This window comes from Coturnix japonica, chromosome 8, assembly GCF_001577835.2.
Source record: "Coturnix japonica isolate 7356 chromosome 8, Coturnix japonica 2.1, whole genome shotgun sequence".
NCBI classification, from domain to species: Eukaryota; Metazoa; Chordata; class Aves; order Galliformes; family Phasianidae; genus Coturnix; species Coturnix japonica.
This window is the reverse complement of record NC_029523.1, coordinates 21,637,233-21,662,991: the sequence shown is the minus strand read 5'-3', so window position 1 is coordinate 21,662,991 and position 25,759 is coordinate 21,637,233. Positions and strand designations below refer to the sequence as shown.

The window sequence follows — 25,759 nt, the reverse complement described above, 5'->3', positions numbered from 1 at the left end:
TGCATAGCGCGGGGCGGAGCGGGGCGCGGGGCATGCTGGGAATTGTAGTCCGATCCGGGATGAACATGGCGGCTCCCAGAGGGCCCGGCGGCACCGCCCACATCCGCATTGCGTCACTTCCGGGGCTTTAAAAAAGGGAGAAAAAAAAGGAAAAGGAGAAAGATCCGCGGTGCCACCACAGCGCCCGGCTGGCACTGCGTGTCACAGCGTGTCACTGCGTGTCACTGCGTGTCACTGCGTGTCACAGCGCTGCTGGGAACATGGGGCCTCAGCACGCGGCATCCGCACTTTGCCTCTGTCTGATCGTGGCCAGCGCCGCCGCCGAGGGACTCGGAAAGGGTCAGAGAGATGGGAGAGAGCGGGGAGGGGGGGAGGGGTGTTGGGGCTGTGGTCGGGGCTGTTGTCAGAGCTGTTGTTGGGGCTGTTGTTGGAGCTGCTGTTGGGGCTGTGGTTGGTGCTGCTGGTGCTGGGGCCGGTCTGTCCTGTATCGTCGTGGTGGCCTTTGAATGCAGCATTCAACGTGCTGGTACTCGGTGTAAATGAAACCTGTTCACCTCACGGCTCCCAGCTCCCTCAGCCCATCCGAGTCTGCACGTCAGTGCCTCGCTGGTAGCTGGACCAAATATTGGATGTGTTTGTCATACGCGTTCACGGTAGTTTGTACTGGGAGATAAGCCGAGGTCATACAAACACTGTGGCAGCAGTTGCAGTCTGCCAGATGCTGAAGGAAGGCACCACAAGGCTTTGCTCCGCTCTGCAGTTTCTTTGCTACAGGTGTTTGTTGGAGGCACTGCCTGCCATGCTGTCAGTGCTGGCAGCTCGTGGCTCCTGGTCCTACTGTAACTTCCCGCATTATCCCCATGGAGGGGATGAAGCCTGTGCCGGTCACTGAGTTACCCCAGCCCTCAGCAATGGGGAGGGGAAAGTCATGGCTGAGTTTGGCCTTTTGGTACAGCCCATGTCACTGCAGAGATGGGACCTCAGAGGAGTTCATCAAGGAAGGCTCCCCTTATGTCAGATCCCCTCCATCTCAGCCCTTCATGTGATGGTTGTGGCTAAAAAATGGCAGTCTCTGTTTTCCTGTTGTTTGCATGTTAGCTGACAGAACAAGGTTTGATACCTGCTTGTTGGATACGTGTTTCACATGCTGTTTGGTCACTGCAATGCTCAGAAACCTGCATAGCGCTGCTCCTTCTTAGTCTTTGATGCCAATTATCAGCTGTGGTAATATTGAGCATAACAGTTTTAGAGCGTTTAATAAGAATTAGTTGGTCTGGGTGTGTTTGATGTTTGCTCCCATTCACTGGGATTTAGGAAGCCAGATGGCGACATGTTTAATTTGTCATTAATCAGTTAATAAATGTTCATAGGTTGAGAAACAATAGGGAATAATCAGAAGGCTCTTCAGTTGTAAGCTTTGCTCGGGGAATTGGTTTTGTGCTTTGCATAGTTGTGAATATTCATGAGTGCGTGATTTGTTTTTGTTAATTAATTTCAGTGGGATTCCTCAATAAAACTGTGTAGGTTGTGAGCATTCACAGAAATCTTTCGAGGCTGCAATTATAATTTACTCTTTAAGAATGTATTATGAGCTGGAAGCATTCGGGAGGGTTGTTTTCTTCTGGAGGGTTGTTTTCTTCTGGTGATGTGTGAACTATGCAGCACTGCTAACACCTTCTTTCTGGCAGGTTTTGGAGATCACATTCACTGGAGAACATTAGAGGATGGGAAGAAAGAGGCAGCAGCCAGGTATGGTACTTATTTATCAATACAGATTCTGTACCAGTGCGAATCAATCCTAAGTTTAACCACAGAAAATAGAGATTATTAACAAAGGTATGAGAGAGTGCTCAGATCCTCACAGCTTATTAAAGAGAACAGCTTGTTCTTAATGTTGCTGAGGAATCAGCTGCCTGTAATCACTTCAGTGACTGAAGTTCTATTGTGTCTCTAAGTGAGAGATCCACGTCTGTCAGTGTGGATGTGACTATATCGATGTGGGGTATTTTGTTACTGAGGAACAAACTGATCAGCCATTAAAGTATATATACTTTTATACTTTTTATATACTTTTTAAATATACTTTTTATTTTTTATATATTTTATTATATATATATATTATTTTTCTTTTTTTTAAATTTTTTTATATACTTTTATAGGCTGAAACTAATAGTGTCTCTGTGAACAGACTTAAAGAACGGCCATTTCTGTGTTTCTCTCGGAATCTTTTGTGTGTTAACACATGAGGAACCAGCTGTGTGTGTGTGTCAGCTCTTGTTGTAACTGTGCTGATGGATGTGAGTTCCTCGCACTGCCCAGGTCTGGTCAGCACTGCTCGGATGTCTGGCATTTATAAGCGGGTATTTTAACACTTTTCCGCGATATCTGTGCTACAAGTAGTGGCAGACTCAGCACAATGGTGCTGGCAGCGCTCTGTGCTGTGCCCGGATGCAGGCGGCGTTGTGCAGGACTCGGGTTCTGCGCACTCCCCGTTTCGTGTCGGCCGGTAGCGGAAGCGGGGCGCTGTGTTCCGGGTGTTCCGGTGGCGATGCCGCTGGTGGTGCTGTGCGGGCCGCCGGGCAGCGGCAAGAGCCGGCGTGCGGCCGAGCTGCGGGACGCGCTGGGCGGAGCTGAGCGCCGGGCTCACGTCGTGTCCGAGGCGGGGGGCGGCCGGGCCGAGCTGCGGGCCGAGGTGGAGCGGCTGCTGAGCCGGCGCGACGTGGTGATCGTGGACGCGAGCAACGAGCTGCGCAGCGTCCGCTACGAGCTGTACTGCGCGGCGCGGCAGGCGGGCACGGCGCGCTGCCTGCTGCTCTGCCACGGCCCCGCCGGGCCGCCGTTCGAGGCCCCGGACCCGCGGAACCGCTGGGACCGGCCGCTGTTCACCGTGCGCGGCGATGACCCGCTGCCGCTGGCCGACATCCGCGCCGCCATCTTCGGCAGCGCCCCGCCGCCCCCGCACCGCGCCACGCGCTGCCAGCCCCTGCAGTCCGCGGAGTTCCTGCACCGCATGGACCGCAGCACGCACGACGTGGTCAGCGCCATCGTGGCCGCGCAGAGGGACGGGGCGCAGCCGGGAGACGTGGTGCGTGTGCCCGGCGTGGAGCAGGGGCTGGTGCTGCCGCGGGCCGTCGGCATGGCCGAGCTGAGCCGGCTGCGCAGGCAGTTCATCAGCTACACCAAGATGCAGCACAGCGATGAGAACATGGCGCAGCTGGCCAGCATGTTCCTGCAGTACCTGAGCCGCAGCATCCAGTGACGGCGGCTCCTGACCGCTCTCCAAGTGCTCACAGCACCACAAGAAGCTGTGACCTCGTGTCACATAGCGCAGCCCATGGCAGTGCTGAGGAAGGCTCTCTCTGCCCGCTCTGCGTTCTACCTGTGTGTCTCTCAAAAGGGGCTTGTTGCATCCCCACGCAGCTGAAGCCTCCTATGGAGATCTGCACCTCAGTACTAAAGCAATTGAGAATAAATGCTGCAAAGTGATGACCGTAAGGAGAACTCCTGCCCTCCTCATTGCCATGTCTGTGTCTTGAATACAAAGACTGCTGCTCCAGGGCTGCCTCCAGATACATCACACTGCAGTGGGGGACTTCAGTTCCCAGTCTAGAGGAGGCTGTATTTTTGGGACGTAACTGTTGTTAAGAATCCTATTGAACTCTACAAGCTCTGCACAATAGCAGGGTGCTGGCTTAGGAAACTTAAACTTCTCATTTCAAGTTCATCAACAAAACACGTGCCTTAGATGGAACAGTCCTAATCTACCTGCAGGACTTTCATTGAAACAACTTGCTTTGGCTTTTCTCTGCAAGGTCATCATTAAAAGCTTTTAAAATTAATAACTGTTTATGAGTGAGTGAGTGCTCTTGTGCTTGTATCGTTAGGGTGGGGACACAGATGTTAAAGGAGCTTTGCCAGGGAAATGTGTATTCGTGCTCCTTGCTGCAAACAAAGTCCTGTGTAAAGATGACAGCGTATCGCCCGGTTACAAATGGCAGACTCGTGTTGGACTGCTGTAAATGTTTATTGCTTCCTCTCTGCCCTTTCCTGGTTCTGAAGGCTAAAACTTAATGTTGGAAAGGATTTCGTTTCTTATGCAGCTAAAGGAAGAACCTAATTTCAGGTTATTCTTAATGCTTTGGAAGTTGTAGTGCTAGTTCTAGCTTCCCTTGGATATTTTTCTCTTGCTGAAGGGATTTAATGCTAAGAAAAAAGGAGTCATCTTCCCATTTCCTTGTTCTCAGTCTTTTTGAATGTACTGTACTAATTAGCTTTTGCCAGCTGTTTGAAAAGTGTTTGTAAGGACTTCCACATGTAAAAAGTGTGAAGAGAAGTGTTGTACTACTCAGTGTGCTCAACAGCAATAAAGATGACCTGTAGTATGTCACTTTTTTCTTGTTAAGAAGGTAAAAAATATAATAGTCAAGATATTGAGAGCTGTAAAGCGATGGATTAATTGAATTGCAAGCACTTACAGCAGGAAATATGTGGAATTCTTTGCATTTAAAGTCACCTGAGTACATTACCAAGGAGCTTAGAGAATTCATACTCACTAAGCTTGACTAGAAGGTGAAATGCTAAGGGGCTTTTGAGAACAAGGTTAAATAAAACATACATCAGGTGATGAAATCAACATCCAGATTATTACAAGTCAGATTATTTGGGGAAAGAAATGAATAACGTTCACATGGTGTACCTGAAACAAATGACCTTTCTGTATTCATTGAACAGGGAGGTTAGGTTCCTAACTTCCACCATTTTACATTACGCTTTATTTAGGTCTCAGTTCCACACAGGCTCCTTCCTTCTCGGTTCTCAAACTTGTCACGGGTTTATTTCAGCACAGTAAGATAAGGGCAATTAGCCTGGAGGCTGAAGGGTTTGCCAGTTTACTGTGTGTGATTATTGCTCAGAGCAGGATCTTGATCATGGGAGGCTGTAGCAGGAAGTGTCTGAAACATGCAGACAGTGGTGGGGAGAGGGGCTGATGGATGCCAGTCGTTCACTGGGTTACGTTAAGCAGCTGTGTACATCCCTTCTGACATCTCTTACGTAGCCGGTGTGGCTGAGCACTACTAATTTCTTAAGAAACAAGTGTCCAGTTGTGCACTTATGCAAATCTGAACAAATGAGTGCAAACCTCCCAAAGAGAAAATCTCCTTCTCTATTGGAGTGGTTGGTGATTGGCTTTTCTAATCAACTATTCTTTTTTTCCCCCCTTTTTTTTGCAGTGGTTTGCCTCTTATGATTATCATCCACAAGTCTTGGTGTGGAGCTTGCAAAGGTGAGTGAATTTAACACTGGAACTTGATTAAATTCCCAGTGAACTTCTGCAAACAAATTGTGTAACGTGAGAAATGTGAGCTTTGCATTCAAAATGTGCTTAGCTGAATTTACACTTTGTTTAGAGCAGTGTAGCATTGCACCACTTCAGCCATTAGCACTGCCAAAAACCAGCCTTGTGTAAATAGCAGTAAAGTAACAGCTGCATCTCTGCAGTGGCTGCAATTTTTCCTGCACTTTGCTAGACAATAATTGCAGAACATGAATGATTTGAGAGTTAAGAGCAAACTACTTTCAGCCACTGGTTCTCAGCAGGCTGGGCTTTGTCTCTTTGCAAAGGAACATGCTGACCATAATGGTTAGGCTTAAGATGAACAGGCTGAGTGAGAAACGGTGGTTTACAGCAAGCTTTTGCTTCTGTTCCATTGGTTCAGAACTAACCACATATGTGTGATGGTTGAGCTTCACTGCATGGCTGCTCAGCAGGGATCGCTTACCGGCTGTTCTGAGCCTGAGCAACTTGATGCATACATTCCATTTACCTACTGCTCACTGAAAAGTACCTGCTCTCTGCAGGGAGGAATAGAGATTTTTTTGCTGACCCAGAAACCTGAAATATTTTCCATTGTCTTTCCATATCAATCTATATATTTTTTTCTCTTAATTAGCTTTGAAGCCAAAGTTTGCTGAGTCTAAGGAGATCTCTGAGCTTGCTCATAATTTTGTAATGGTCAACCTTGAGGTAGGACACACCCTTATTTGTACCTATATTACTGCTTAGTAATTAAACATTTTGAATCCTGCTTAACTGATTGCATCTGTTTTTTTTCTCTCTCCTATGTCTTGCACTCCTGAGTAGATGTGCAGGATTGATTGATAGAGCCAGTTGTCTTGCAAATAATTTTCTTCACCGTAGTTATTTTAATTGCATTTATAAACCTGACTCTCCCCTGCTGTCTCTTTAACATCTTGTTAATACACTCCTTCTTTCTTGTCCTGCTTTTGTAGGATGATGAAGAGCCAAAGGATGAAGCCTTCAGTCCCGATGGAGGTTACATCCCCAGAATCCTTTTCATGGGTGAGACATCTGCAGCTGTTGAACCCACTCACAGGGCCGTGTTCTTACTGTTACCACCTGTGTTTCCTGGTTGATTTCTTTTTTCATAGATCCCAGTGGAAAAGTCCACCCAGAAATCATAAATGAGAAAGGAAACCCCAGCTACAAGTATTTCTATACCAATGCTGATCAAGGTAGGTGACAAATAACTTGAGGTACATTTTCAGTGAGATGGATCTGTAGGTATGTCCTGAGTGAAGGACAGCGCCTTCATTTTTAAGTGGAGAGGAATTACAGCATGAATGAGTGGCTCTTCATGCTTTGAGGAACCATATTTAGAGTCATAATTCACTTTTAAACCTACAATAATGTTTGTAGAACCTAATCATTCTCCATTTGTCATAAGGGAAACCATGCAACTCACAAAGAGTTGGGAGAAGAGCACGGGGCTTTTATGTTTTGCTGTTTCTTTGTTGCCTTAAGTTGCTTAGTAGATGTGCGTTCTGTAACTGTTGTTTCTGTTTTGAGATTCATAGTTGATCTCTCTCTGATCTTTCAGTTATTCAAGGGATGAAGGAGGCCCAGGAGAAGCTGACAGGTGATGCTTTCAAACAAAAACACCTGGAAGATGAGCTATAATGAAAACACCCAGTTATGCTTTTCCATCACTTCAGTACTCTCAAAGGAAACAGTTAAACAGACCAAGAATGTAAATGCACTGGAGGGACTTAATTCTCCTGTCAATAATGTTAGGTTAAACCCTGTTTGGAGTTCACACACATGCATCAGTTACAGTGTTATCTCCTCCTCTGCCTGGCAGTGTGTACTATAATGGTTATTTGCCACTAGGTAATGGCAGACACATCAATTAGTGTGTTTGAGCAACTGTTGATGTTTGATGTTAAAGGGAGGCTTGTAGGGCAAAACACTCATTTGGAGACAAACAGCATAATTGGGATAATTGGAAGTAGCCAGCATTTTCACACTTAATCAGGGGTGGGTCTCTCTTTTCTCACTGGTATTATACGATCCCATTGTTTATACTGGGGGTTCCTACTATGGGGCATGTTCCTGGGCCCAGTGTTTTCTAGACCTCCCGAGCCATGAATTCTGCCACTAAGCCAAGTAGAATAAATTTCATCAATGTTCAAGTAGCATGTGAAGTCATGAGCTCTGCAAACATGTTTTTATGTAAGATTCTGTGTGATTCATCTTGATTTGCCTCCGGGCAGAAATTGAACTTCTTCCTTGTGCACTCACCTTTAGATTGTTTCATCAAGTGAAGGTGGGTTATGTTGAAACATTATGGGGAATTCCCTTTTATTCTTTGAATGTTTTCTGGTGAATGCCTTGCCATCACATTGTACTGTATTTTTGTACCAGGCTGAAGAATTAAAACTTTTTAAACATAAGCATGCAGAAAGAGTGGGGTTTTTTTGGCCACCAGCCTGGCCTTGAATGCCTGCAGGGATGGGGCACCCTCAGCCTCCTTGGGCAACCTGTTCCTGTGCGTCACCACCCTCTGGGTGAAAAACTAACTCCTAATACCTGACCTAAACCTCCCGTCTCAGTTTAAAGCCATTCCCCCTTGTACTGTCACCATCCACCCAAGTAAACAGTTGTTTCACTATCCACCCATGTAAACAGTTGTTAATATCCAGCGGTTACCTACTGGAGTTGAAAAGAAAAATAGAGAGGAAAAAGTAATCTAACTTGACTTTCTGGTATGGGTGCATCGCTTGATCTTGTTCCACTTGCTCTTTTCACGCAAAGCTGCTTTCCAACCTGTTGTACCCATGGGTTCTTTTTTCCCAGGTGAAGAACTTTGCATTTCTCTTTGCTGAACTTCCTGATAGCTCCCTGCCCATGTCTCTGGCCTGTTGAGGTCCTTCTGAATGTCAGTACAAGTGTCTGCTTATCATCTGCCCTCCCCATCTGTGTATCATCAGCCAGTTTCCCAAAGGTGTCCACACCTGGGTTACTCCACAATTGACTGCCCTCTTTGAGCCCAGCAGTTCTGCCAGTTTTCAGTTCACTTCACTGTCCATTTATTTAGCCTGTACTAAATCCATATGTCTGAGAATGCTATGGGAGACAGCTGAAAGCCTTAATAAAGCCAATATAAACCACACATGCTCCTCTCTCCCCTCATCCCCAGAAACCCTTCATCTAAAAGGAAAAAACTCCTGTCCAAAAAGGCACTTGCATTGACTTCCAACATCAAACGGAGAGTTTTCTTTTGTTTGAAAATCCTCCTGAGGACATTTATGGGGGAAGACTGTTGGATACAGTAAACCCACTTACCTACTGAGTCCATTTTTACTGTTAGCAGTGTTAGGAATCCTTTTTACCTTCCAGAACATTCTGCCATAAAGGGATTTTAGACAGTAAATCTCAATTGAGCACTAAAAGACAAGGACTCAGTGGAGATAACGGGATTATTGCACTCTGCAATTACCCTGTTCAGCTACTAAAAGTTACTCCTTGGGTTTTATACTCCGCTTCTTTTGGAAACTATCTAATAACGAACCAACAAATTGAACTCAGCAACTGTTCTCACGTTTTATCAGCTTTCAAAGTAAATTACTATCTGTAAGCCCAGGAGAAGGATCTTTGTTCTGCATAGTTGTATTTTTTTCCCTGGCTGGGTCAGTTGACCTAATACAAAATAAGTTTCATTTATGACTTTAGATTAACACAGCTTTAGAAACTCATTGCTACCGTTTTGTTTCTGCCTGCCGCCAGGGGGAGGGCTCTGCCTGCTCATCTGGGATCTGATTCAACAAATTGTAATTCAAAAAACCAACAAGTGATTGAGAACAGCAGGGTACAACTTTGTGGTCTTTTCTAGGCGTACTTTCACAGCAGCTCTGCCCTTGTCTTATCTCTGCAGTGAACTCGTAGCCCGCAGCACATACATGGTTTGTCCCAGAGCCTTGCTTTGCAACATGTTCTGATGGCAGAAGCAATATTGCCTCAAAGAAATTTCTAGAAAGTACTGTTTGTGGCGATCTCCCACTGACGACAGATGCGCATCCTTTACCTTTAAGACCATTTTTATTCAAAACTCATCCTCTGCTTCTTCTCTGATGCGTTCCCTTTCCTGTGGCATTTTCTGCATTCCATCCCGAGCTACTACTGACAGATAAAATAATAATCAATAATCCTTTTTTTCTTTGCTATTTGGCTGCTTCCTTTCTCTTTAATCCTTCCTGCCCTTTGTATGCTCAAACACAGTAAGCTGGTGCAGCTTCCCCGCCCTCCTTTGTATTTGCCCTTTTCTAGCCCATGCTTTTCCCTTCCTCCTCTAACAAGGAGCTCTGGCAATTGCTGGCTGACATGGTGTTTATTTGGGGTCCTGACAGAATATGACATGAGTGCTGCAACTTGATGTGACTGCTAGTTTTATACCTGGGTATTTTAGTTGCTAATTCCTAATGCAGATTCTTGACTCCTTTCTGATGTTTGATTTAGATCAAGTGACAAATCCTGGTTAGCATTTTCCTTCCACGCAGAGGCGTACATCTTAACCCTTTCATCTGAGAGCTGTTGCATGTATGTATGTTGTGTAACTTTACACACACGAGCAGCTCACAGGGTTTAGAGGAGCTTCCTACACGTCACTGTTTGTTGTGCTTCAGTAAGTTCATTATATACCGCAGCAGCTCAACAGTGCGCAGTAACCAAGGCCTCAGATTAGTTTGCCCTCCTCAGCTTCATTTTGTGTGCATATCCAATTGCACATAACTTGCAGTAAATCTCCATATTTACATAACTTCCTCAGATACATCCCAGAAATCCCACCAGATTCTCCATTTATGGGGATTAAAAAAGAAAAAAAACCACAAAAACACTTCAAAATTCTTAGTCCAGACCCAAAGAAGCGCCAGGTCGAATCAATCTTGTGTAAACAAACATGCTGTCAGCTCCCTTCTTCCCAGAAACAACCCACAGAGGAAAAAATGTAAAGTTAATTAAAGAGTGACTAGATTGCAGCTCAGCCATCTGGCTGCCTGGAAACAGAGGTTGCTTTGCACACCTGGGGCTGAACAGGCTTTAAGGAGGTGTCAGCCAGAGCCACATTTCACAGCAGGGAACAAAAGTGCAATGGGCAAAAGCACCAGCGCTGCCAGAGTGCTCGGTACATCATTGTGGCATGCTGAGTTTACCTAGTCAATGCACTTTCATGCCCATGTCAGTCTGCCATCATATCTGCCTTGTATCAAACTGCTAATGAGCTTCATGCACTGTCCTCACATCCAGCTTGTGTATGAATAGCTCTGAGGAGATATTATTAAACCTTTATGAATGCAAGGTCCAATACCCTTGGAGGAGATGGGAGTACCCCCTGTCAATCCATGCGTGTGTCAAGGAAAGGATAGGGATAATCTAAAAGGCTGCATCCCACTTCCAGAGAGCTGTGTGCATTGTCTTAGGGGCTATCTAGGCAGGGGAGCCTGCAGCAGGAACCAAGGACCCAATACAGAGGGCTTTCAAACTGGTGGAAGTCACTTGGTTTGAGAACAAGCTGGCACATTATTAATGCATCCCCCTTTTCTTTCTCCAAGAAAAAGGTGCTGATTTGCTAAGCAGTTTAGTCAAATAAGCTCAGTTTGCTTTTCCTTTCAAAGTTTGCCTAGCGTAAAGGAAGAAGGAGCTGGACCAGCTGCAACCTGTGCTTCTCAAGGATGCAGTTATTTTCTCCATGCTCAGAGCTTGTCATGACCAAAGACAATAAATCTTAAATGCAGGATCACAGGTAATATTCCTGCTTACAGCATCACACAGAAGCCACGTTCCTTGATGTACGAGCTTTGCTGCCACTCTTGCAGGAGAAATAACAGAAGTAAAAGTCTTTAGGAAAGAGAGAACAGAAAGGTGGCAGTACCACGTGTTTTCGGGCCTTGCCCTGCACTGGCAGTGCTTAGTGAACTGTTCAGCTTTTGGCTTGCCTTCCAAGTGGGGTTTCCACACTGCCCCCAAAGGATTTTGAGGTGAATTGTGTCAGTTTCCCTAATGGAGCCAGCGCTGAAAGGCACCTGGATGTGGCTCTGGCCACAGCTCCTCCTTGCTGACAGGTTCACGGCACCACCCAAAACATGAGGTGTCACCCAAAACGTGAGCGTGTCCTGCCCAGCTGTGTCACAGTCTCCTTTGTGACATCACAATCCGGGCTGACATCAGTCTCTGTGGAATCGGGTGGGCAGCCTCCCCCAGCACAGATACGCAGGGCAGCCGCTCTGTGCAGGTGGTGACCTCTGGAGCTCTGCTCTTGGTCGCAGCCAATTTGTGGGGTGTCATTGTTTTCCTTGGGAGAGAAGAGCATGAAGCTCAGCACAACTCTCTCCCTTACTGTGGCTTTGGCCATATTTTCTTATCTCAGAGACAGCCTTGGCCATTCCAGCTTTCAGGGCCAGGTCTCTGGCAGCAAGAAGAAGCCGGCCATCCCTGAGAAGCAGCTTCCTGTGGAGACCCGGGTCCAGGCGTCCAACTGGGCCTGTCGGCTTGGCCTTCTTCCCCTGCCCAAAATGGGTCAGGTACAGGGTCAGCAGAGTCGACATTGTGAAGGTCTCAAAGCAACAGGCCAAGGGCACGGAACAGGAAGCCTTCAAGGGGCCAAACTGGCGTGGCTTTTCAATGGACACTATCAAGATCTGGAAGAGTGTCAGCAAGATGGTCCTTCATCAGGAGCAGCAGCCTGTCTCCACCAAGAAGCAGGCTATGGACTGCTCCTGTAGGCTGGGCCTTTTCTCCTGCCTGAAATGCATCCAGTACCGGATCAGCTCAGCTGTTGTTACAGAAGACCCAAAGCAGCAGCCGCTGGAGATGACTCAGAAGACCTTCAAGGGGCCCTGGTGGCTTCCCAGGATCCAGGAAAGAGTCGCCAAGATGCTCTTCCCTGCGAAGAAACGGCCTGTCGACGCTGAACACCAGGTGACCATAGGGCCCGGTTGGCCCGGCCGTTCTGATTATCCCAGATGGGTCCGGCACAGGGTCATCAGAGTCGACACTGTGAAGGTCTCAAAGCAAGAAGCCAAGGGCATGGAACAGGAGGCCTTCAAGGGACAATACTGGCATGGCATTTCAGTGCGCTTTATCAAGACCTGGAAGAGTGTCAGCAAGATGGTCCTTGGTCAGGAGCAGCAGCCTGTCTCCACCAAGAAGCAGGCTATGGACTGCTCCTGTAGGCTGGGCGTTTTCTCCTGCCTGAAATGCATCCATTACCGGATCAGCTCAGCTGTTGTTACAGAAGGCCCAAAGCAGCAGCCCCTGGAGATGAGTCAGAAGACCTTCAAGGGGCCCTGGTGGCTTCCCAGGATCCGGGAATGGGTCAGCAAGACGGACGTCCATGAGAAGAAACTGCCTGTCAATGCTGAGCACCAGGAGTCCAGCTGGTCCCGTTGGCTTGGCCTTTCCGCTTTTCCCAGATGGGTCCGGTACTGGGTCAGCAGAATCATCAGCTCAGAGGGGCATGGATCAGTTCTTCAGCTTGTCCTTCCACCTGGACCAAAGTCTCGGACTACATTGCCAAAGGCGCATTAGTCCGACTCTTCTTAGAGGGCTTGTTCTTCATCTTCATTTGGCACCTGCTGAAGGTTGCTTGGTGCCTCTGGAGATGGGTGGAAAGTCCTTGAGAACAGGTGAGTAATTGGGATGTATCACATAGAAGGGGGCTGCTGGTGGGGAGCAGGGAACCACAGAGACCTTGTCTGTGCAAGCTTCCAAGGAGAGCACGCGCTCCCCTGCGGCCCATTACCTCTCCCCAGGGGACTGGCTCATCCACAGGGTGACACAGGGGGATAATGGCCCTCCCTGAGAGGGATCATCACTGGACACTTTGTCCCAGAGCTCCACTTTAGAGGCTGCTTTCCCCACCACAGTGCGGGCAGAGCACAAATCAAGGCTTTGACTCTGAACCCTGGGGTCTGTCTGTAGGATTTTAAGGACGAGAGGCCTTTTGTAGCCTGGTGCAGTGAGCACACCCCAATTTCACCTCTTTTCCTTCCCAGCAGCAGCAGCAGCAGCAGCAGCAGCAGCAGCAGCATCACTCCGCGCCCCGCCGCAACCATCCCCGCCCGCGGTGCGCGGCGTGAGCTGAGCGGCACCCGCCGGGATCCCCTCGGGGCAAACATCGCACCGTCAGCCCCAGCACAGCGGGCAGGACCAGCACTGCACTGCGCCGCGGCTCCGCTGCCGCCCGGGCGTTGAGAGCGGCTCCGCCTCCGTGGCCGCCTCAGGTGCCGGCGGGGGGCGGCTCCCGCCACGCGAGCACCGGCCTCGGGACCCGAGCAGGCTCAGCACAGCTCGGCTCGGCTCGGCTCGGCTCAGCACAGCACAGCACAGCACAGCACAGCACAGCACAGCACAGCGCTGCCTCCGCCTCTGTCCGCCGTCCCAGGTAGGAGCTCCGTCGGGTGGGCGGTGGGACGGCTGTGCAGGGCAGCGCTGTGCTTGTGCTGACGAGCCTCGGGGTCAGTTTGGGGCTCGCAGAGCCGAGCTGTTCCCGTGCTGTTTTACTTCCTTCCCGAGCTGAAAACGTCATTGCTCGTCCAGCTGCCATGGGCTGTGGCGGTGCTTTGGCCGTCGGGCTGCGGTGCCATTCGCAAAGTTCCATCTCGCTGCTCGGAGCTGCTCTTTGCTGTTATTGACACCTGGAGGTGGTGGTGCTGCGCGTGGTTCCTGAGCCCGGGCTGCCAGCGCCGTGCAGCCGGGCGGGTTTGTACCACGGGTCGGGAGGCAGGAGCACGCGCTGCCACCGAAACAAACCTCCGTGCCCTTATGGCACAATGTGCTGCTCGCTTTGCGGGTTGCACGCGTTGTCAAGTCACAAATTGAGACAATAACGGCGTATAGGTTTGACCAGCTTTTATTACTTAGTGCAGCACAGATGGAGCAGAGCAGCAAACCCGGCGTTTGTGAGCACGCGGGTTATTATCCCATAATGTCGGTGTTTCAAGGGGTTTTCCTGCAATCTGATGAACAGCGCCTGGGAGCAGTTCTGTAGGAGCTCCGTGGAGCAGAGACACATCCAGGGCAGTCACTGCAGCTGTGCTTTGCACCACAGAGCTGTGCCCGGGGCTCGAAGTTCTGCAGTGCTTAGTGAACTGTTCAGCTTTTGGCTTGCCTTCCAAGTGGGGTTTCCACACTGCCCCCAAAGGATTTTGAGGTGTCAGCTCCTTGCTGACAGGTTCACGGCACCACCCAAAACATGAGGTGTCACCCAAAACGTGAGCGTGTCCTGCCCAGCTGTGTCACAGTCTCCTTTGTGACATCACAATCCGGGCTGAATCAGTCTCTGTGGAGTCGGGTGGGCAGCCTCCCCCAGCACAGATACGCAGGGCATCCGCTCTGTGCAGGTGGTGACCTCTGGAGCTCTCCAACAACAGCCAAGTTGTGTGCTGCCATTGTTCCTTGGGAGAGAAGAGCATGAAGCTCAGCACAGCTCTCTCCCTGATTGTGGCTTTGGCCATATTTTCCTACCTCAGAGACAGCCTTGGCCATTCCAGCTTTCAGGGCCAGGTCTGTGGCAGCAAGAAGAAGCCGGCCATCCCTGAGCAGCAGCTTCCTGTGGAGACCCGGGTCCAGGCGTCCAACTGGGCCTGTCGGCTTGGCCTTCATCCCTGCCCGACATGGGGTCAGGTACAGGGTCAGCAGAGTCGACATTGTAGACGTCTCAAAGCAACAGGCCAAGGACACAGAACAGGAAGCCTTCAAGGAGCCAGACTGGCGTGGCTTTTCAATGTACACCATCAGGATCTGGAAGAGTGTCAGCAAGATGGTCCTTGGTCAGAAGCAGCAGCCTGTCTCCACCGAGAAGCAGGCTATGGACTGCACCTGTATGCTGGGCCTTCCTGCTTATCCCAGATGGGTCCGGCACAGGGTCAGCAGAGTCGTCACTGGAAAGATCCCAAAGCAAGAAGACAAGGGCACGGAACAGGAGGCCTTCAAGGGGCCATGTTGGCGTGGCATTTCAGTGCGCCCTATCAAGACCTGGAAGAGTGTCAGCAAGATGGTCCTTGGTCAGGAGCAGCAGCCTGTCTCCACCAAGAAGCAGGCTATGGACTGCTCCTGCAGGCTGGGCCTTTTCTCCTGCCTGAAATGCATCCAGTACCGGATCAGCAGCACCGTTGTTACAGAAGGCCCAAAGCAGCAGCCGCTGGAGATGACTCAGAAGACCTTCAAGGGGCCCTGGTGGCTTCCCAGGATCCGGGAATGGGTCAGCAAGACGGTCTTCCCTGAGAAGCAACTGCGTATTGACGCTGAGCACCAGGAGTCCAGCTGGTCCCGTTGGCTTGGCCTTTCCGCTTTTCCCAGATGGGTCCGGTACTGGGTCAGCAGAATCATCAGTTCAGAGCGCATGGATCAGTTCTTCAGCTCGGCCTTCCCCCTGGACCAAGTCTGCAACTACTTTGCCCAAGGCGCATTAGTCCGGCTCTTTTTAGAGGTCTTGTTCATCATCTTCATTTGCTACCTGCTGAAGGTTGCTCAGGGGCCTCAGGATATAAGAGAGTTTTGTCATGTCCCTGAAATTGAAGATGTTGAGCAGGAAATGGGAGAGGCGTGGTTCCAGACAGGGAGGAAAACATGCCCTGAGGAAATCCATCTAACAGCCTCTGCCTGGTGCCTTGCACATTGTAATTATGAATATAGAGATCTGATAGAACAGGGACAACAGCCACAGGTTCTTGAGTTTTGTTCCACATCCAGCAAATTCTTAGCAGACTTTTTAAAGCTTTTGTTCTCAAATTTAATCACCTAGTAACAAATCTTATTGCTCATTGGCATATTATATATTCATTCATATGTACAACTTAAATCATTGTGTGCAAATTCCAGACTAAATCCACTACAAAAATCTAATTGTGATGATTTACGGAATCCAATAATAAAGCAGTTAATAAAAACAAAATTCTGTGTTTACACTGACTTTTTTGTTCTAGATGTAGCAATTAAATTGTTTGAATGATGCTTCAAAAATAAGGTTCCTTGCAACCATTGCTGTGCTGAAGTGAGAGACAGAGGCAGCTCCAGAGAACAACTACTGCAGAGGAGAGGGCTGTGAGAACACAGAGCCAGAAACAAGCAAAATGTGGGGTAGTCTGGGCTACCAGGTGCCCCTTTGTGAGCCAGGTGGGGCACTTATCAATTGTGTGGGTCATGAGAAGGGATTTGTCCTCGCTGGTTCTAAATTGCTACCTAGAATAGGTGACAGCAGCTTATTTCTAGAAAGTGAGTTTACCTGGGTGTTACAGCACACTGCTGTACTGTTGGACGTGGCCCTGGGCATCCTGATCTAGTAAAGGTGTATGTTTGGTGGCCCTGCCAGGCAAGGGGGGGTTGGAACTACATGATCCTTGAGGTCCCTTCCAACCCGGGTCATTCTGTGATTCTGTGACTGCACAAGGCGGTGCAGTGCAAATCGAGGTAGCTCAGAGGGGTTCACCCTTGTTTTATGGAGAGGAAATGGATCAGAGATGAAATTGGCCTTTAGGTCAGAGTGAGTGTGAGAAAGAGGAATGAATAACACTTTTCTGGTCTAAATCTGGAATAAAAATTGCTTTAAGGCAGGTATTTTTATATAGATGTGCTGTAAGGGGGTTGCAAATACATGTCCATTTGTAATCGCCATGCAGTAGACTTTGACCCAGTCTGTGCAAAACAGAAGTACATACAGGTGCATTTCAGGTGCTCTGTGGCTCTCTTTCCTTCAGAGAGGAAGTAGGGTGTAACAATTCCTGTCTTCTAGAGCATCGAAGGAAATTAAACTTCAGATTAACCTAGATGACTTCTTTTTAATAAATTTTGCTTAAAATTTATAGGTAGCTTCAATTACCTACCGTTATCTCAGTATCTATTACAAACTCAAACACCATTTCTCTTTGCTTTGTGTGCTGCAGGGCTTTCCCCTCTACTTCTAGTGCAGGAAGTTCAGACCTTTATACAGCAGCGTGTTTGCAGTCTAATCTATCTACTCATTAGTGTCTTACGTAATATTCTCGTTATCCATCTTTATCATGAACATAGTAATCCTTTTGCTTCTACATCGCAGGTTCAACAGTGACCACTCTTGATTCATATAACTCACAGCAAAGCCTCCATCTGTCTCATGGATTATAGATCTAAATTGGTAACTATTGCTTGCTTGCCATACTTATGCTAATAGCTCATTCTGTGTTTTCTGCTTCTGATAAATCTCTCTTGTAGTCCTAGCATATAAGACCTTAAGGGCACGGCCTTATTTCCTTTATGAGCTTTCGTCTTAGGACAGCGTGTATTGGCTGTAAAATTCCATTAGTAGATAGAGATCTTATTCAGAATTTAGTTTTAGTCCTGAAATGGAAAAAAAACCAAAACATCAACACTTCATTTTTTTCAGACGATAGAGCACATAAAGGAATGGGTTCTTAGAACAGAGAATTGACTTACATGTGGAGCTTGTGATCAGGGATATTTTTAATGTAGACATACTTCTCAATACCTTATTGGAAAAAAAAAACAACAAAATTAAGTCTATAGAAAAGAGGTGATGCTGCATGTGAGCAATGTCTTTTGTGGATTACTGCTCAGTTCTGAACAGAAGGGGTGACGGAGTCCTCTTGTTTAGCTGCTTTTTGTTTCTTCCCTGCCCTGTACCTTACAGCATGGTTTCTGTCATTGTATCATTCTCAGAGTTGCCTCCAGTGCTCCTGACCATGTTCCTGTGAGCCTTGGCACACTGCTGATCTATTTGTCTGTAGTGCTGCATGTTGACTTCAGTACTATGTAATTTGTTTTCTGCCTCTGCCTTTACTTAGCTTTACTATTTCTCCTTTTAAGTGAGTGTATCTGGTGATCTTTTTCTCTTCCTTCCACATTTGTCAGTGACTGTGGATAGCCAGGAGTCAAATAGGAACAGCTGTACTTGTGACTGTGCCTCTTCTCTTGTTCCATGCTGTTACTGCTTAGTCCTTTTAAGTGATAGACTGCCTTTCTTTCTGTTCTTTGTTGGCTGATCTTGAGTGCAGGAGCAGTAAGATGGAAGTAAGAAAAAGGAGGTTCTGACTTTGAAATAGGGTGATCTGATGATGACAAAACAGTTAAGCTATCGTTTTTAAATTGCCACTGGTATATAACACGAAGCATTTGTGGTAAATGTCAGTTTGGGCTTTAAACATAAAGCAGTGAAAAATATTAAAAGAAGCTGCAGTTGTCAGAATTACACAGCATGTGTAATATACAGAGTGCATAGATTGATCACGTTAATATTGCAGATATTTCTTTCTCTGCAGTTTGAAGTATAAGTGCCATCCATGTGAGCCTGTTTTAAGTGATGCCTTAAGTTGCACTAGGAGAGGTTCAGGTTGGATATTAGGAAAAATTCCTTCTCGGCAATAGTGGTGATGCAGTGGCACAGGCTGCCCAGGGAGGTGGTGGGGTCACCGTCACTGGAGGTGTTCACAGCTGTGGCACTGAGGTACACAACCAGTGGGCTTGGGATTAAACCTGGTAATCTTAGAGGTCTTCTAGCACCATAATGATTCGATGACCTTCATCTCAGTGGCTTAGTGACTGCCATCCCACTGCTCAGTGACCCCTGCTTGGCTCCCCCAGTTGTGCTGCATCAGGAGCTGAACCAACTTCAGAAGCAGCCCCACAGAACAGGAGAAGTTGAAGGAGGAATTATTTTCAGCTGGGATCTGCCTGTTCTCTGAACCAGTTCATTGTGGAGTCCTGACAAGGGAAAGCCTGGAGCAGCAAGAGAGTGAGAGGAAGGTGGGGACTGGAGAAAGGAATTGGGAGTCTTGGCTTGGGGATTTGAGCACAAGTTCTGGGTTAGCCCTCTGAAGGCTTTCAGCCCAAATGCTTGTTGAGTGCAGCTTCAGTAATGATGTGCCATCAGAAATTCGTGACGCCGTCCTTCCAGTTTCACTTCAGTGATCAGAGGAGGAGAAGGAGGAAGGAAAAGCCAAATTCAAGCAAGGAGGTGGAATTCTCTTTGAAATACTTGTGCTCCAGCACTGCCTGTGATGTTACAGAACCTGCAGCATCTCACGCACAGCCCAGCTCCCGGTGCCAGGCAGCAAGAGGTGTGCTTCTATGACAACTGCACCGCATCCTCTGCAAGTATCCTCTGATCTTATTTTCTGCATTGTGCCTCTAACAAAGCTGCTCCAGCTGGTCGCGTTCTGTAATTGCTTTTCTAACTGGGATTGGAGAGTGGCATTTGTAGCCAGGTACGCTTTTGATTAGAGCAATCTAGGGGGGTAATGGAAGCAGCAGAGTGTCAGTTAAAAGAATGGCTTGAAGTTTGCAGGTGGTTTCCATAAAGCTGGTGATAGGAAGAAGACACTGATGAGTGGAAAACTCAGTCTACCTCTAAATCTAATCTGCCATGCTTTTAGTAATGAAGGCATCTCACTTCTCCACTCACAGAGACTTGAAATGGAGAAGTAGAGATTTTTGTTTGTTTGCTATCAAGTGCAGGTGCACTGTCAATGGCACTTGTGGAATTCTATCTCTGTACGAGGAAGATAAATTATTCAGAGGACTTTGCATTATACTCCAGCTGAGTGATGGCATTAATCAACTAATCTGGATTCCTGATTTCTGCAGCTGAGATTTCTAAGATTTGAGCTGAGGGACTGAATGTGTGCACCTGAGTGTGTGCGTGGAAGTCAACTGGATGCTGAAATGTGTTAAGAGCTATAAGAGATGAATAGAAAAGTGCTTTTCTGATGCGCTGGTGAGAAGAAAACTTGTACTTAGGTTGTTTTGGAGCGTTTGCAAGCACTGACCAGCAGCTGAAGTTGAGAACTGTGTGTATCAGTGCTGGATTGTATCCTGCAGAGAACTAACTGCTTGTGGGAAGATGCGACTACATGCAGTGCAGATGTTGGGTATCAAGCTGCTGCTGGAGCTCTTCAGAGCTGTCCTCATAATCACAGCCTGTGAAAGGTCTGTGTGGCCTTTTCTTTGTGGGAATGTTGCAGGTGTGTAATCAGAGATAAAGCAAAACCAACTCAGTTTAAACTTAAATAAAACACGCACAACACTTTGTTTCCCCTCTGCTGGGAACTTAATTTGAATTGGGATATCAGCGTAACCTGGCTTTGGACAGTGTTTTGGGTTTATAGCTTTTTAAATACAATGGATATTAAACACTTTTTTCAGCAGGTGAAATTGAATGTGTGAGCAAGATTTGATAAGAAAGTGGACAAGCAGCTGCTTATCAGATCTGATCTGCTGCTTCCCCTGTTTGCAGAAAGCCCTCACTCCTAATAAGGAGCCAAACCTTAATCTGTCTGACAGCAGATGGATTTTGAAACAGCATCAGTGATCAAAACTGTGGCACACTGCAGGATGAAACTTGCTCTCTCTCCTCTCTGTAGTTAGTTCAGTCTGCGTCGTTGTCTTCTGCTGTGGTACAAATAGAGATGAAAAGGCAGGGACTTGTCTTCTGCTGAATGTTGGAGCTGTGAAGCTACAGAGGAGCCCAGGGTTGCTTGGTGAGTTGCTGCTGTGTTGAGGTTTCAGACTCTGTGATTACTTTCTGGTTTCTGAATCTAGTTTAGGATCACAAGAGGAGGAAGAATCTGAGGCTGTATCTTTTCTCTGCATTCACCTGTGTCCTCCAACTCCCTGCTCCCTTTAGCTGATCTAAAGGGATCATCTACCTTTAGAAATGCTGCCTGCAGCGTTTTATGCATGTTCTGTTTAATTGCTGTCTTGAGAGTAGGTAGCTGTCGGATGGATTTGCAGCTGTTAGCTAAAATTTCTTTTGTCTACCAGTGTTTCATCTGCTCCTGTTGCTATGTTTTGATTCTTTTTAATCTGTGCATATGGAGGGTAGAACTTTCATAAGTATGGTGCATGAGCATGCAGAAGAAAATGCAGATTTTCCTTAACAGTCTTAAAAAGGATTATTTAGTTTCACTTGCCTCAGTGGCTGTCCCACGAACAGCAAAGCTGGATGCAGTGTCAGAGATTTTAGCTCTTGTTGTGGTTCTTATTTATGGGAGCAACAGAAATGGCAACCTGCCGCTGGAGTAAAGAGTGCTGTTTCCCCAGTACTATCAGAACAGACTGCAGCAGCCATCTGTTATTCTCCTACATACAAAGCAGTGCAACAGGTGTATTTCTTGGGTCCGGAGATCTTAGAACTACAAGTGGATAGCAGAAATTTATAGGCATTATTTAAAAGAAGTTTTCAAGGTATGTTGCTCTTTCTTCAGTAGATGCAGTGCTTACATCATTAGAAATATGAGAGATAAGCTAAACATATGGCATGCAATTAGAGAAAACAAGTACTGAACTGTCCTTTTTTTTCTTTTGTTTTTCAGATGGCTTCAGTAACAGATGCCAGATACAGGCAGAAAGATACTTCGGATCAGAACTTTGATTACATGTTCAAAATCCTCATCATTGGCAACAGCAGCGTGGGTAAAACATCCTTCCTCTTCAGATATGCCGATGACACTTTTACACCGGCCTTCGTCAGCACAGTAGGAATTGACTTCAAAGTGAAAACAGTTTATAGGAATGACAAGCGGGTAAAACTGCAGATTTGGGTANAGCATTTTCAAAAGCATTTTATATTAAACCCAGCAAAGATATGGCAGTAAAAAATAGCTTGCGTGGAGATTAGGTGTTGTTGTTGTTGTTATTCATATAGATTTTATTGTCCTTGTGTTTTGTGTGACTTTTTCTTTCTTTTTTTTATTTCTGCAGTATAGCTTAGTAAGTTCTCTTTGTATTGCTGCTTCACTTGACCGATGGGACCCTTGATTTTGTCTTAAGCTGATGCTCTTCAGTGTCAGGGGTCACTGCATTATTAAACAGAAGTAAAACCCAATGCAAATGATTAGCCTTTTTGTAGAACCTTTTGAGTGAGCTCTGAGTGAGTGATCTCTAGACACAGCTTCTGCTGTCATTAAACAGCCTTTGAATAAGGCACTGGGACCTTTCTGTGCAGAGGTATGCTTCAAACTGCCTTGACAGAAATGGCTTATTGGTGAATCGAATGGGAAGAGAGTTTGAGCAGGAGAGCCAGAGGGACCCTCTGCTCATAGTTCCTTGTCTGACTTGAATGTCAGCCTTCTGGCCCAGTTTAAAAAAATAAAATGTTCCTGAGCTTCAGAGTGGAGGATCAAGGCTGAGCAATTGTGTCAATAGCTCATTGCGTTTCCTTTCATGGAAACCAGTTGTGCTCTTTCATTCTACAAATTGGCAAATGACTTCAGTTGCATTTGTGCCATAGTGTTTGTTCTGACAATCCTTAACTCTCTGTGTCCCAATGGATTACAGTGTGTTTAAAAAACCTATGCTTGCACTGACACATTTCAGAATACCACGGGGCTCCAGCTGCAGTTCCAGTTAGCAAGATTCTTCTATTTTATATAAAAAGAAAATATCTGCAATAAGATATCAGGCTGCCCTTCTTTTAAATGATTTCTCAGAGCTAGCTCACCGACATCAAACAGCTGTTTCATGGTTTCTCCCACAAGTTTAAGCTTAAAGGTCAGAACTGAAGATTAGTTGAAACTGCATAGCATTTCTATCAAAACCTTATCGCAGCCAGCTAAGGTCAGTCTTCTTATTCATCCATGAAGCTTGATTTATATTTGATCTCTTATTACTGCATCTAAATCACCCTTTTCATTGTGGCTATTTTGAATCCAGAGTGAGAATCTAAACTGCAGAACTCTATTATTGTTTACTGCAATTGTATGATTCATTTTATGTGTTGCTGGGTACAACGTACAGCAAATTACATAATGAAAGATCCTGACTGTGTTGCTAAATTCTGGTACTGAAATGAATATAGATAACCTGGCATGGATCTGCTTGATTTTGTTTAAGGTCTGGGAAACGAGGACATTTGGAGCTGAGGCCCATCGAGCAATTGAAGAAATCTATCCTGTGTTTGATTTTTCTTGATCTCAGACAATAAAATAATAAATTGCTTAAAATCAAAACAGAAAGCACTGTGAAAGATTTCTGGTTTTTTGCAAAGATACTGTGATTAAAGTGATTTAAGCACTAATTTTAAGTAAATGTTTGAAGATTTCAGGAAAACAAGACTTTAATAACCTTAAACTTAAGGAGAGAGATGTCAGGCTGATTCCTTGGTGGGTGCAAGCTGTGTGACCTGTAATACTGGAGTTAACCAGCAACACTGTTGATTCTACATTTATTTTCAGTAAAAGATTAATGTAAGTGCTTGACAGTTTCCAGACTGACTCATGCTCTTCTCTAATTCTGTGTAATTTCAGTGCATTCTTCAGGTTTCATGTAGTAGTGTGGAGCCAGTAGCATAGCAAAATTCCATTCCTCTATGTAGGAATGAGGAATCTTTCTACCAGCTTGTCTACTGATGTACTTTTTAAGATGATTTACAGTTGCTATTGAGTTTGTGTGTGTAGTTCCCTTTACTGCTTTATTTGTAACTTTCCAGTTACGTTGGCTTCTTAATATTGGTAAATCTAAACTGAATCAGATTGAATCTGAAACTAAGGAAGGAAAGAGAAGGTGCAGGTCTTCAAAGGAACCATTTCAAATATCTGCATAAAGCCAAGAGAGGAGCCCTTTTAGGATCACTGCTCTGAGGAGCCACCTCCCAGTCCATGGGTGCTGTAAAGTGCTCCTGAGAGGGATTATACTGGATAGTTTTGTGTTGTTTTTGTTTTTTTTTTCTTTAAAGGTAACTGTAAGATCTCTTGATTGTGCTTTAATTTCAAATCTTTCCTGTCTTGCTTTGGAGTGGTGATTTGATGTAAATTGCATAAATGACCTTTACTGAGAAAGTTCATATTGTAGCTGGATGAGGTTTGTTAATTATTCTTTCTAATTTAGAATATTATTTATGTAAATATATTAATATTATGTAGATATTCTCATATCTGCATAAATATAGGATTAGACACTTTTTATAGCACTGCCAGCTGTAATAATAGTTCCACATAAAACATCTCCCTAACGATATATTTGGGAGCTGCTTTATTATCCCTCTCTGTATGTGTGCTGTACGTGTGGCTGCTTTTGTTCCTGACAACCAGTTTTGTTTTCCCAGAGCTGTAGTTAGTGATCAGAAAAGAAAGCTGCTATAATTTCAGATATTCATCGTTTTATTATGAATAAATCTCAAAGGCAGCATTATTACATCCTTAGCAAACACATGCAGTTCCCACTAAATGCAGTGCACAGGTTGCCTAGCAGCTAGTCAAGGCCACTCCAGCCAGATCCAAGTGGAAGCAAGGTGAATGAGTAAAAGGTTTTGGCTTCATGTGAGAGCAGTGAGATATCTATGTTTTTCTTTTCCTTCTGCACGTTTTGATGTCTATTGCTCGTAAGTAATAACAGCAGAACTTTAGAGCAACACAGTGCTGAGAGGACAAAGTCTGGTCCTTCACGCTGGCTCAATCTAGGTTAATTCCATGAGCTCCTTGGTTAGCAGTGCAGATTGACTAATGGAGAATCAGTGTCAGTGCTGAGCCCCAAACACCTGCACACCATCCCAGTTTGGGCACAGCACAGTGTATGATTTGTGTGAGGAATTTAATTGCACTGTGTTGTACTTCTGTACAGCACCCTACACAGGTCTCATTTTTGTTGCATGTGCCATAAATATATATGTGATTAATAATAAGCATAACTAAATACAGACATCAACAGCTGATATCACAGTTGAAATTACTTGCAGCCCCCTTAAGCAATTTGAGGCCAAATTTAACTTCAGATTGAAAGGCAAAAGGGATGTGCTGTTCAGAAGCAACATTGGTCCCTTCCAAACCAAACCAGTCTATGACTCTACAGAATGATATTTCTTTTAAGATGCTGCTCATCAGATTTAAACTACTGGGATAAGTACAACTTTTACTTTCCTGTTAACAAAGCTATTTCTATGGCTTAATTGCTGAAACCTGTAGGTGTCTGAGGTGCTTGGGTGGAGGTCTGGGACATGTGTGCCACAGCTGGGAAGAGGGTACAAAGCATCATTGCTCTGTTTTTGTGGGAAGGATCTTTACCAACAGAAATACGACAACAGCTAATTATGCTGCTTGGCAGTTACCATTACAACACAGGAAAGTGTAAGCCAAAATAAACGCCAAGCTGTGTAACCATCTCCAAGGCAAATATGCAGTGTATTAAAAAAGCTTTTTGTGTCACTTGTTGCCTGGCTGACAGGGATGACAGGGTGTTGCTGTGCAGCTCTACTCACAGGGCAGAGACTCTAAAAAGTAACGCCGGTAACTCAGTTCATTATTTTTCATTTAAAGGAGGTAAATTTAGAACACCATCATACTTGATTGTAAATTTTAATGTTAATTGCACACTTAAGCAAAAGCTAATTATGCGTTTCAGGTGAGAGAATATCTATTCCCCTGGCATCCCATTTCCATCACGTTTTTGATAAGTTCCTTATTAGCACTGACTTTAAAC

The 25,759-nt window shown here is 46.0% G+C and overlaps 3 protein-coding genes across 8 annotated transcripts in view; all 3 read left to right on the top strand.

Annotated features, from left to right (window-relative positions):
- Window positions 1–111: 111 nt before the first annotated feature.
- TXNDC12 (thioredoxin domain containing 12) lies at window positions 112–7,752 on the top strand. Its single transcript, XM_015870586.2, has 7 exons — window positions 112–339; window positions 1,689–1,749; window positions 5,232–5,284; window positions 5,952–6,025; window positions 6,292–6,361; window positions 6,451–6,534; window positions 6,900–7,752. The coding sequence occupies exons 1-7, from the start codon at window positions 261–263 to the stop codon at window positions 6,977–6,979; spliced, it is 501 nt and encodes a 166-aa protein (XP_015726072.1). The 5' UTR covers window positions 112–260; the 3' UTR covers window positions 6,980–7,752.
- KTI12 (KTI12 chromatin associated homolog) lies at window positions 1,756–3,812 on the top strand. The gene has a single exon (XM_032446158.1). The coding sequence runs from the start codon at window positions 2,417–2,419 to the stop codon at window positions 3,257–3,259; it is 843 nt and encodes a 280-aa protein (XP_032302049.1). The 5' UTR covers window positions 1,756–2,416; the 3' UTR covers window positions 3,260–3,812.
- A 5,880-nt stretch (window positions 7,753–13,632) lies between the features above and the next one.
- RAB3B (RAB3B, member RAS oncogene family) overlaps window positions 13,633–25,759 on the top strand; it is a 38,266-nt gene continuing 26,139 nt past the window's right edge. Inside the window, exons 1-2 of one of the 6 annotated variants that reach the window (XM_015870582.2) lie at window positions 13,633–13,739; window positions 21,661–21,888. In XM_015870582.2, the coding sequence (XP_015726068.1) occupies window positions 21,661–21,888 (228 nt within the window). In that variant the 5' untranslated portion in view covers window positions 13,633–13,739. The other 5 variants (XM_015870580.2, XM_032446159.1, XM_015870584.2 and 2 more) reach the window with 5 other exon arrangements.